General features: G+C 41.9%; 1 protein-coding gene across 7 annotated transcripts; it reads left to right on the plus strand.

Annotated features, from left to right (window-relative positions):
• The first annotated feature begins 2 nt into the window (after positions 1-2).
• LRIT3 (leucine rich repeat, Ig-like and transmembrane domains 3) lies at positions 3-11172 on the plus strand. Of its 7 annotated transcripts, none has more exons than XM_082236947.1 (4): positions 3-470; positions 4483-4973; positions 8415-8720; positions 9523-11172. In XM_082236947.1, exons 2-4 carry the CDS (start codon positions 4508-4510, stop codon positions 10599-10601), a joined length of 1851 nt encoding a protein of 616 aa, XP_082093073.1. In that variant the 5' UTR covers positions 3-470; positions 4483-4507; the 3' UTR covers positions 10602-11172. The 7 variants fall into 7 exon arrangements, with proteins under 7 accessions (XP_082093073.1, XP_082093070.1, XP_082093074.1 ...); XM_082236944.1 differs by lacking the exon at positions 3-470 and adding an exon at positions 478-1167; XM_082236948.1 differs by lacking the exon at positions 3-470 and adding an exon at positions 1370-1939.
• Positions 11173-12783: the final 1611 nt, after the last annotated feature.

The raw sequence follows: 12783 nt of genomic DNA on the forward strand, positions 1-12783 counted from the left end.
CTTAGTATCGATAATAAAACATCAATAAAAATCAAGACTTAAAGCTTAGTGTTTTTGACTGGTTTATATCCTTTCCAACAATTATTAGTCAGTTTTGTACCTATTAGGTTGAGTGAGGAGGGGATGGTACATTTTCATCAAGAATATAAACCATATTACAGTAACAAGTATATTTTTACACAGCCAATATTCCTGTTTCTTTTCTTAAAAGCAAACAAATGTCACCAAAAACACAGTAACGAGCAATACACCTTCTCTTCCCAGTTCTTGTATGTTTTAAAGTGATTTTTACTGAAACTATTCTGAAAGAAAGTAATTAGATCTGATAGCTAATCTGTGCTTTTTTAAAAAAGCAAATATGTGACTGTTTTTAAAGAAGAGCAAAGGACAAACAGTTAAGTTTTTAATCAACAGGAAGCCACTTTTCAAGATTATTGCACTCAGATTATTGGTACCATCTGCTGCTAGTTGTAAGTATATTTCATTAAATGATTATCAGTTCCTTTATGCTTCATGGGTCTCCATCTGTATACAGCTAATTTTATTCAGCTGTTAATTTAAAATAATTGGTCTTTTACAATAGCACCCAGTCAAAAAGCATTTTTGCCCCCATTCTGTGCTTCTGCCAGTTTGGTGTTTTATTTTTGCTGCATAATATAGGTGTGCTTCTAGTTATTCAAAGCATAGAACATTTTTAAAAAAATAAAAAGGTAGTGTTTTAGTTGCATTGGCTGTCTAAATTGTGAGTTACTCTGGTGATGCTTCCCCGCTTTAATTTCAGTTTTTCATTTGATATTTAAAGAGTCCCTCTTCAGGATGGTTGCAATTTAAAGGTAATATATTCCTCCTTTGACACAATAAGAAGCGAGCTGTTTCAACTGATCCTTTGCAGAATACATTTGAAGGTTAAGTAACTGCAGCTCTTGGTTAATCCAGGGTAATCTGCTCTTACTAAATGGATGCCTATGTTCACAGCCGTGGCACACAGAGGGAGTGCCTAGGAATAAAAGATTTTAGGTTTTGGGTATATCAATTGTCCTGGAAGGAAGTCATGTATCTGATTGCTGCTGTCTGCATTGTGATGAGCTTTTTGGAAGAAGTCGATAGTTTCTGCCCATCTCAGTGCACTTGCATCTATCATGGCAGAGGGGACGACACTGGAACAAGGTAGGCTTTTCTTTTCTTTTCTGCTCAAAAGAAAATGCTACTCAGTGCAACCACAGCAAAGCAGCCGATGAAATTTCAAAAAAACATCCAATCCTACTAGTGATTGGTGTAAATGCGACAGTGGTTCATGTGCTTTGCAAGTTATTTCTGTAGCAAATTAATATACCAGGGGAGAAATTAGAATTCCCACCCCCCACCCCGCTTTGCACTCATATAGTAAGCTACGTGCATAGGCAAGGTAGCTGGCTGCAAAGTCTGATCTAATTGGATTGCAGTAAAAGGGGCTGAAACTGCAGGGGGGAAATGTCAATGCAAGCCTATACATGTCTACTCAGAAGTAACCCCCACTATACCCATTGTGGCTTTACTGGTAAGTGAGTATCGAACTGTTTCCTTCATTGCTTGGGACAAATGCCCCTAGAATCTACATCCTTCTGCAATGCCAGTATTTTGAAAATAGTTTTAAAGAACATCTAGTCAGTTCACATCACTTTTTTACAGTTATTCATTCCATAGGGAAGCCAGATTTGAAACAAAGAAGATACTGATATCCAGGCCCAGACTTCTGTGACAGCAATCGTGCCCACGAATTTTCAGCTTTGCTCCATTCCAAGCAGATAATTGGTGGAACAGAGAAGGATGGTGCACTGAGCCAAGAGAAGGTTGAGGGACTTAATTGTAGGCCAAAAACTATTTGTGCAAACTATTTGTGCAACCCAGGCTTCAGGATGTAGTGGATTCTGTGGCCCCACAGCAATCATTTGCAAATATGGTGGGGCAATCCATTGACAGAAGCCTGTTTCTTTGGTGGGCGGTGGGGTCCTCAGCAACACCACTGGAGTGAAGTCAAGGTCCTGGAAACTTCAACACAATTTGTAATGATAGATTCAAAACGTGTCTTTATTCTCAATTTGGAAAAGAAAACAATGTTTATTTAGTTGTATCATACCTTATTTGGGACAAACAAAGGACACAAAAGCAATACAAACGTCTGCAGTTTGTATTACATTGTTTGCTAAATAGTTGACTTCTTCTTGGTTTTATCTTTTTTTTTAATCGTGAGTGGCTTTGAGACGTTGATTTGCTTAAAGTGACCAACAAATGTTAAGAACTGTTGGAAATAATGGATGGTGCAGCATAAGGTAAAACACAAATGAAAGTAAAAATCCAGCTGTCTAGAATTTCTAAAATGAGATTTTTAATATGATAGGCTTAGCCTTTTTGGATCTTGTCTGCACCTGCAAATATCATTTAGGTTTTGTTTTGTTTTTGATATATTTTAGTTTTCTAAAGCCAGATATAATGGTTAGCTAGAAAAGGGGTTTGGTTTTAGGACTTGCACAGTTCTTTTTTTCTTGCACAGATATGCTGCAATCTTATACCGGTTTACAGTGGGAGTAGATATGCTTTGGACTGCACTGCCTTATCTTCCCAAATGCCATTGAGTGGGGGAAGGGAAAAAAATGTCAGCTCAATTAGATGAAGTGGTTTTGAAAATCCTTCCTTCAGAAAATAAATTCAGAAGCATTCCAGATGCTTTTTGAATCTAGATATAGTAGAAATTGAGCTTGAAGGTTCTTTGGCTCTGGTGCTCCACATTTAAGGTTTCGTTTTCACCATTTGTTCTTACATAATCCTATTGTGAACTCATTAGTGTTTTTCTGGTCGGAGATTCATGGAATTAGTGGTCAGTTAGAAAAGGGGTTTGTCTTTATGAATTGTGCAGTTCTTCTTCTCTTGCACAAATATGCTGCAATCTTATGGCAGCTTAATAAGAATAGTTAAATCATGTATGCTGTCAGCCATCTGGCATTGTCTGTGCCTGTGTTCCTTCTTGAATCATGCTTAGCCTCTGCTTGTGGCCTCTGGTAGGCGACACCACAAACGGCAGTTGAGACTGTTAGGCACAAGGCCTTGTTGAAATCCTGAGTAATATGCTTATGGCCCCAGTAGTAGAGGCTATAACTTGGTTTTCAAAACCAGTTTATTTTGGATGGCTTTCTCTTAAAGGACACATAGCACGTCTGGTTACATTTTATCATCATCATTATTATTAAGTGTATCATGCTGTTTTCCTGTGTGGTGTTTTAGGCTGTTGCTTTGAATAATCGGATTTTTATTGAAATGTGATGTTAGGTTTTATTGTTGTTTTAAATGTAAGCTGCCTTGTGAGGGCTTTTGCCCTGAAAGGCGGCCTAGGGATAGATTAAAAAATAAATAAATGAGGGGCTGAACCAGTTCCTAGACGGTACTATTGTACCGCCAGACAGCAGGTGAGGGGAGCACATGGTTAAGCAGAGGAGTAGGGTGAGGGACAGTGTCATCTGTCCTCCTCTCAGCTCTGACTTTTTCTTACACCTGAGGAGAGTAGCTGATGTTCAAGTAAATCTGCCTGAAACATCAAGCCAGGTGAGTGTCTGAGACTGTTGTGCCCACCCAATTTGGAGGAAGTATGTTATGGGCACTTTGTATGTGTACCTCAGAAGGAGCACAACACCCCCTGAAGGCAATCGGTTTGGTGTGAGACCAGTGGGGACGAAGAGTGGTTGCCGCCATCTGTTTTCAGTCTCTGATTCCAGTCATCCCCATCCAGTGTTGTTCAGCACCATGTGGGCTTCCTCTGGTGTGAGCTACATCCTCCTCTGCTCACTTAACATCAACCTGCAATGAAAGAGCGGACTTGACATGAGGGTTTGAAGGGTTATTACAGGCTTCCTCAACCTCGGCCCTCCAGATGTTTTTGGCCTACAACTCCCATGATCCCTAGCTAGCAGGACCAGTGGTCAGGGATGATGGGAATCATCAAAACATCTGGAGGGCCAAGGTTGAGGAAGCCTGGGTTATCATGACCCCCTTTATACTGTGCTATTGACTGGGTTAGGCTGCAGTCCAAACCCTTGGCTAGCAGCAATGGGGCTTAACTGAGTGGTGGAATCACTGTCACATGCCAGGGCAGAAGATGGGTGAGGAAGAGGAAAATGCCTGTCTGCAACACAGGTTGACAAAGCGAAAAGGCCCATCTTGGGCACATTGCCATCATGTGACTGTGCTACGGCCCTATCGGCACTATACATTTCAAGTAGTATCATGCCACTTTAAACACCCATGGCTTCCCTCAAAGAATCCTGGGAACTGTAGTTTGTTAGGAGTTTTTAGGAGACCCCTGTTGCCCTCAAAGAGCTATAATTCCCAGAGTTCCATGGGATTGTTTGTTAAACTACTCTGGGACTTGCAGCTGTGAGGGAAATAGGGTTCCTTGAAAATTTCATTGAAAACAATTCATTATCACCTCTCTTTCTTTTTGTTTGACTTTAGGTCCGTGCTGTGCAATGATCCTGATATGTTTGAGATACCTGTAAACGTTCCAGTGGATACAGTGAAACTCCGGATAGAAAAGACTGTCATACGAAAGATCCCGACTGAAGCCTTCTACTACCTGGTGGATCTCAAATACCTGTGGCTTACCTACAACTCTATAGCAAACATTGACACGAGCAGCTTCTATAATTTAAAACTATTGCATGAATTGCGCCTGGATGGGAATTTGCTGTCGAGTTTCCCTTGGGAATCTTTGGCTGAGATGCCTAACCTCCGAACACTTGACTTACACAACAACCTAATGACCAGCATTCCTGCTGAGGCCGGCAAATATCTGAGGAATCTCACTTACCTGGACATATCTAGCAACAAATTAACCTCTCTGCCATCAGACATCTTGGATATCTTGCTTCCTTTTTCTGAAACAGGATTGCCCAGAAACACAGAACCCAGGAATGCAGACTCCATAATACAGAGGGTCATATTAGGTAAGCTGGCAAATATCGTGAAATTCCTTCTTTGAACTGCGCCAGCTGGCATGATTCTTGAATGAGTCTCTGGGCCATTGAAAAATAGTTCTGGCCATACATTTCTTGCACTGCTGTTTCCCTAAATTTTAGTTTGGCATTTTAGCATGAAAGGAATGTGAGAACAGCAAAATCTGGAACTTGGTTAGAATAGTTTGATCATTGCTGTCTATTGTGTTGATTGGGGCACCCACAGTTCCTATGGTCTGCTTTGCTGACTAGGGGGGAGCACTGCCGCTGCTTGTGTGCCTTGTGAGCTTTTGATGTGCTGACCAGAACCCCCTGCAGATGTGCATTACTGTGACATGTTTGCTTTAAGCGTCTTAAAGGAACTGACCTGACAAAAGTTCAGTTCATGATCCGGGGTGGGGGTGGGGTGGGGCATACACAAAGTCATTGGCTTTGGTATTATAACCACACATGTGGGTTCTGCCACAAAATCTAGCAGTGTCATGTGATTCTGCTCAGAGTACCCTTTTCCAGGACATTGCATTCAATTCCCAACCCCAGTTTTCTGTTTTCTTCAAGAGGCAGTCAGTATTCCATGTCCATTGAGCTCCTCACAGAGCAGCTTTGGAGTGGGCTCCCTAGTTTTCCACCCCTCTAAATATTGCACTTTGTAGAACATGTGTTCTACAAATATGCATATTAATATGGGGGCAACTCTTGAGGTTTCACAAAGCCTGCTGTTACATCTCTCCTGTGCAGTGATGGGCTGTTCAAGTAGCACATACAAATATGTGCCAGGTCAAATACGCACCATTGTCCACATTCAGAGAATGAGTTTGCTACCTTTGTATGTTATATAGCAGTGTTTCCTAATCCTGCAAGAATTGCATACTGCTGCTGAGACTTTAGTCTTACCTGAATACCCCTTCTAAGACAAATATAATTTGGGGGTAGTATGAATAATACGATTTAACTATGATAAAGTAAAATAAAAATATTCTGCTGCACACCCTTTAAGACCCTGTCATGTATCCCCAGGGATGCATGCACTACGCTTTGGGAAACACGGTTTTTTGGGTTGTCCAAATTCCAAAGTTATCCTTGCGGGTGACTTTGCTAGACAACTTAGGCAGTACAAATCGCTGTTCAGTAGAGGGTGCTGTTCCTTTTATAGTTGGAACTGAGGACCAGTTTCCGAATGCCCCACTTTGAAGGTTATGCTGTACACATGGCTTTTAAATCACTTCTCATTTCTCCTGCAGATTGATTCTTCTCTCGCACTATCTTCTCATAAATAATTGCTGCTGATCCTGATTCAATATCAGGTGCCTCCTCACAAATTATCTTGTTCTGCATGCAGAATTGGCAGTGCCAAAAGCCAACAAAACAAAAGTCCTGCATCTCCAATTCTAAAATAAAACTCAGTATTGGAAATTCTGGGAGCCATTTAAGGTTCCTTGCACTGTTTCTGCACAAGGGAGCTGGCACACAACTGCCCTGAATTAGGGATTCATTTATTGAATCAGCTGCAATAGAGATTCATGCCTAGAATGTTTCTTTTGTCTCTCCTTTCCCCCATCTTTCTTTCTCCTGTTCGGTAGTGCCTACTCTTTCTGAATTTTTCTGCTGGGCCCTTTCTCAATGTTCAGATCTGCACGAGTTGTTTTTTTTTAATTCTTATTCTTATTCTTTATAATCACACTTTCCTCCAGGCTCATTGAATAACTTACAAAAAAATCATTCAGTTGAAAATCTAACTATAACATACATCAAAATCACCCTCCTATTAGTTATGCATTACAGTATATTTTTTTGTCCCTACTCATTTATACTAATTTTCCCCCTCCCTCCCTCCCCTATAACCCCCCCCCCCAATTGTTCTTTCTTCAAATCTTTAACCATGTGCACAGATTATTCATTCTAATTTGGATGCTTGGGTTGGCTTCCCGCCTGCACAGGTTTAAATATATTTTCTGGTGCCTTCTACTCTAATGATAGCATCAAAGTTTGGAATTAAGTGAACAATAGGAAGCTGCCTTCTACTGAGTCAGACTATTGGTCCATCAGTATCGTCTACACTGACTGGCAGCAGCTCTCCAGGATGTCAGGCGAGGTTCTCTCCTGAGATGACATGGATTGAACTGGCGACCACCTGCATGCAAAGAAGAAGCTTTAGCTAGCACTTAGCTATTGCGCTTTCCAAAGGGCTTGTAAGGACAAACTTAAGAGTTTGAAATGCCTGTTGTCACTACTGACAGATACATCTGAGTGTGAGGAAAAAGGGGAGCAGGCAGCAAAATGAGGCACACGGATTGGTGGGGGGACATTGATTGGTTAGTACCTGGACTCATCCTTTTTTCATTGGAGTGTAATGTGGTTCAAATTTTGGAGTGGGCTAAAAGGAGAAAGTACAATCGGAAGATATTTCAAAATATTTCAAGCAGTTGGCCCATTGCTACCTGTCCTCTTTACTTCCATGACTTCCACCTTGACAGAAACATTTCAGGGTGTGGAGAAGGGAGAGGGAGGGAGGGAGGGAGATGTCCTCATCTTATAGTGCTGGGAGAGATCCTAGAGAGTCACTGTCAGTCATTGCAGACAGTACTGAACTAGATGGATCAAAGGCCTGGCTTGGTATAACTTAAGCTTACCCCCCTATGTTGTCAGACATAACTTCAGCTGCTTAAAGAATGAGAAGCAGGATGAGGCTAAAACAACAGCACCAGATAGATCGGCACAGTAGGCTTATTGCTAAGACATTGCCTCTAATGTCTAGTGGATGCTGCTCTGTTAGGGCAAATGGGGCACAACCCACCAACCTGAGCCTTGAGTCCTTAAAGCCCACTTTCCTACTGACAGGGCCTGGCACTCCCAGTTGGCTTCCTCCACCCGAGTCTCAGAGTTGACCCTGTAGAAACGCAGGAGGGAGGAGGATGGGGACAAGGCTAGAATTAGTTTGCTCTGCCTTTCATTGTCTCTACCTACTGTTGGGCTCCCTGCCCTTTGTCCCAGCAGTGCAATGGTCTGACTCAGTATAAGGCAGCTTCCTACGCTCCTATCCCTGCCAAGAACTTGCCCACGTAACTGATGCTTCACCTCTTCTGCCCATCAGCTTCCTGCATTGGCTGTGTAAGCAAGTTGCCCGCAGAAGCTGGCGGTTGGTATTTTCCTCATGTTTGTGGATCTCTGGAAGTCATTCAGTTGGCCACTATAGAAAACCAGACCCTCTGCCACTGAGCTATGGCCCTTCCCTGTCATTTCTTATAAAATATTTTGTTTCTTCCATGCTAGCTTTGATCTGAATTGAGAAAAAGAATGGCCTAGGTGTGTTTTAAGCCAGCAATATGTACACTGTCTGGATGCAGAATAAATGGGGGTATGTACATAGCCCTAGTCTAACTGCTGAGTTGCGTTGCTAGCAAGACTATGAGCATACTGTTCTTCTGTTTTCAGGCTTGCAGGACAACCCATGGTATTGTGATTGTCGCATTTCCAAGCTAATTGAATTTTCCAAAATTGTGGATACCGCCATTTTGCTTCTGGACCCTTTTGTGGCTTGCAGTGGACCTGAGAGCCTGGCTGGGATTTTGTTCCAAAGAGCAGAGCTGGAACAGTGCTTGAAACCATCCGTCATGACTTCAGCCACAAAGATCACCTCGCCCCTGGGAAGCAACGTCCTACTGCGCTGTGATGCAACTGGCTATCCCACCCCACAACTCACCTGGGTTAGGTCAGACAATGTGCCGGTGAACTATACAGGTATTGAGTCTCAAGCAAAAGAGGTCATTTTACCTTGGGTTGACAGTGACCTGTGAGATCATTGAGAACCAAAATAAGGGTGTAGTCATCAAGAGTGGTGGGCTGGAGTGACCCAAGTTCAAATGCCCACTCAGCCATGAAGCTCACTAGGTAGTCTTGACCAGCCACTATAGCCCTCTTCGTGCGTTACTCATGTGTAGAGAGGAAGTGTGGTGAAATGGATGGCAGGGATATAAATGATGCTTCTTCTGCTGCCCTCGCCTTCCTTATGTTGAACACCACCCCAGTCTCCAAGCGGTGTGAAATTCCAGGGGTTCCAGGCACTTACTCAGGGTCTGTTTTCCTTTTAGAAATGTATTAGATATTTTGTATTGGATGCTGCTGGTCTGAGAGGCAGAACAGGAAATCAGTTTTTATAGATCATTGTATGTAGGGCTGACTTGGATCCTGTGCCATTCAACCAGTTTCACATACCTGAAACAGATTTACAGTCCACCCTTGCATATATTTGTGTAGAATCAAGTACTACAGAGTCCAGTGGATTTTGGATTAAAATACAATATACTGCAGGGGAAATGTTTCTTCTAAGATGATGTCTGACTAATCAGACTTAAAGGTTTTTAACGGGTTGACCTTAATCAACTGATTGATCTTAATCAGTGAAATGTTGTAGCCCTATGAAAAAAGTTCCTTCTCATTTGAAATGTATGCTGTAACACCACAAAAAGCACACTAAGGTAGTATGAATGCTGCTGCTTCGTGTTCAGCTTATCATACTCATCTGCATTGAATTGTTTTCCAGTTATTCAAGAAAGTCCCGGTGAAGGTGTAAGGTGGTCCATCATCAGCTTGACCGGCATTTCCTACAAGGATGCAGGTGACTACAGATGCAAGGCCAAAAATTTGGCTGGAATGTCAGAAGCTGCTGTTACAGTCACTGTTGTTGGTGTTGTCACCACAACTGTTTCTCCACAAAAGTACGGGAAAAAGACTGCAGCAGACCAGCAAAACACCACCCAGGAAGAGGTCAAACAAGAATCCTTGAATGCAACCACCGCTTCTCCTTCAACACTGCCTACAAGCACTTCTTCTCCTACAACAGTGGCTACCAGTGAAAGGCCTACAACTGACAGAAGCAGCGACAAAAAACCACCCAAGTCAATGCCAGATGGAAGAAAGAACGCCAAATCAAATACAAATGGAGGCAAGAAACAACCAGGTGATGTCAGCAAGAAGGATGACGGGACATCCCTCAGTGCAGCAGCAGGAGCTGAAAAAAACGGTGCAGTAAAAAACCTAAGAGTAATTCCTGAAACTGACGAAAGAGTGACCTTAACATGGAAAACTGCCAATGTCACAAGCAACTCTTCTTTGACTGTGTTGTACTCAAAGTATGGGGAGAAAGACATGCTGCCCCTGAGCACTGACCCCTCGAAAAACAAAGTCACCATAGATGGTTTGGAACCCAGCACACAATATATGGCCTGTGTTGTTCCCAAAGGGACCCCACCTACGAAGGACCAATGCATCATTTTCTCCACTGATGGAATTACCATGGAAGATGATTATCAGATTCCCATTTTGCTGGTAGCTGGTGGGGTGGCCTGTGCCGTTGTCTTACCGTTGATATTTTTCTTACTGTATAAAGTCTTAATGCTTCACCGGAAACCCAAACCTGTCAGGGAAGATGACCTTGAAAAAGAGACTTACGTCAAATTTGAAACCCTTTCCCTCAAGCCACGTTCCGTGGTGGCAGGTGGGGAGCTTTGGGCTCGGCGGAACACCGATGAGTCAGAAAGACTACTGCTGTGTTCTAGGTCAAGTATGGATTCTCAGATGACCTTCAAAAGTGAAGGCTCAAGGTCAGAGTACCTCTGCTGACTCTGGGTGTTCTGCGGACCATCTGAAGATCCCTACTGGGGAATAGGGGAGTGACTGCAGCCTTGTTTCAGATGCTGGATCAGTGCCAGTTATAAAATGTGAGGAATAAGGACAGCAGCATTGAATAGAAATCAGAATTGTCTTTGGTGGGACATATGGGGAGGAATGCCTCTTTGAAAAGTGACATTTTTGAACTTTTGTATTATTTTTGAAGCATTCTGCCTGTTTATATTCTGTCTTTTTATCAATTTGCTCTTGTTCAAATGAAATATTTTGTGTAAAACATGTACCACCAGCCTGTCCATTGCTATCTATGTTTCTTGTTTTTATATAAACTAACTTTAGATTAATAGGTATTAAAAAATACATTTTTCATGTGCAGTTAAAATGTTAGATTTCTATGCTTGGACATTTGACAGATACAAGGGCCACAATCCAGCACAACTCATTGAAATAAGTGTGGATTTGTTGGTTTAATTCTGCTTTTTGAATTGTGGGCGAGATGTCTGGTGATAAAAATGTGGTTTGTGTTGTAGAACACAGTTGAACATTAAATAATGCCTTGTTTTGATATGCTGTTTGATATGCAGGTTGGATCCAGACTAAGTGACCTACTTAGGTCCCATTCACTTCAAAGGAATGGAAGGATAACTAACTAACTGTGGATCCAACCCACTTAGTCAAAATTCATGGCTTTTTTTTCCTTGTGAGAAATTATGCATCAGCTGTATATGATGGATACATTTGGGAGAAGTTTTATCTGCATTCTGAATTTAAGGAAATGATGAATATATAGAATTTTGTAAGATACAAGTGTTTTGTTATACAGAAGTGCATAATAGCCTCCCCAATATAGGGCTCTCCAGATGTTTTGCACTACAACTCTCATCTCTGCCTGCCTGCCTGCCTGCCAGCCAACACATTCATGTTGGTTGGAGGTGATGAGAGTTGATGTTCCAAACATCTGGAGGGACTTGGTTGGTGGCAGCTAGCGTAGAAGATAGTTACAGTAATACAGTAATAGTTACAGTAATTTACAGTAATAGTTACAGTAATATATTCCTAATTTACACTGTAATCCAGGTTAGACATAAGTGCTAAAGATAAAAGAGGAAATCAAGTTAAATTTGATCAAACAAATTTTGATCCAGATGTCTAAAGGCACATAGCAGGGCATGTTTGTTTTGCTTGTTTATTTAAGGGGTTTCTCCTTCCCTTCTGGAAGAAATCTTCCACAGAGCAGCTTGCAATATTTTAATATACAAATCCATTCCATAAAACCTTTTAAAACACAGCCAGCAATGATAAACCAACATTAAAACCACCAGTAGAAAAAATCATTCAGCAATACCATAGTAGATAACTACCCTTTCTCATGCCCCACCCCAATCAACACTGCTTGAGAAAAGAGATGGGGAATTGGCTTCTGGTTGCAGAGCCACTGCTGAGAAGGCCCTGTTAAGTGTGCTAACCAGTTTAAAGCCTTTACTGACAGGCACTGAAATAGGTGTTTTGAGGTGGATATTTCGATAGAGGCAAGACTAGCTCTCCCTCATTGCTTTTCCTCAGCACCTGCAATTCAGCTGTGGACTGTGGAAGGTCCATTTCAGCTGTCATGACTTATAGCAGTTGGCAGACCATTATTACTCCATGATTTTTGTCTAATCCATAATAATAATAATAATAATAATAATAATAATAATAATAATAATAGGTTTTCAAGGCCAGGGATACCCTTGGCAATGCAAAACATTTCCCCTTCTCTTTCCAATGTTCAGATGTCGGTGCCACTCCAGATTTATGTTAAGCAACATTATCTGCACAAGAGAGTAGCATGCTGAGGGAAACTCCAGGGCTGGCAGAAGTACAAACATCTTTAGAAATTCCTATTGGGGATGACAGAAAAATAGCTCAATGAAGACAGAGCATGTTCAGTTTCCATATCAACTAGTTTCCCCTGAATACATACTTTAGAGACTTTGGGACCGCATTTTATCAGTCGCATAGCTTGGTATGTTGTTGAAGGCTTATCCACATGTCTGTAGTTAAAGACCTTTAGAACTGTTAACTTGAAAGCGGTGTTGTACTGCTTACAGTTGCTGCAACTAAAACCTTGTTGAAAGGGTCCACTTCCAGGAACTCCAGGATATTCTAGAAGTGTTGGTTGCAGCACTGGTCAAGG

This window comes from Podarcis vaucheri (assembly GCF_965113315.1).
Source record: "Podarcis vaucheri genome assembly, chromosome: 9".
NCBI lineage: Eukaryota > Metazoa > Chordata > Lepidosauria > Squamata > Lacertidae > Podarcis > Podarcis vaucheri.

What these genes read in the sequence shown, in the direction of transcription:
- LRIT3 (XM_082236944.1), top strand. Translation starts at nt 956, where the DNA reads ATGGATGCCTATGTTCACAGCCGTGGCACACAGAGGGAGTGCCTAGGA. An exon ending in GGGGACGACACTGGAACAAG is followed by an intron (nt 1,168 to 4,482) that starts GTAGGCTTTTCT and finishes GTTTGACTTTAG; the next exon opens with GTCCGTGCTGTGCAATGATC. An exon ending in AATACAGAGGGTCATATTAG is followed by an intron (nt 4,974 to 8,414) that starts GTAAGCTGGCAA and finishes TTCTGTTTTCAG; the next exon opens with GCTTGCAGGACAACCCATGG.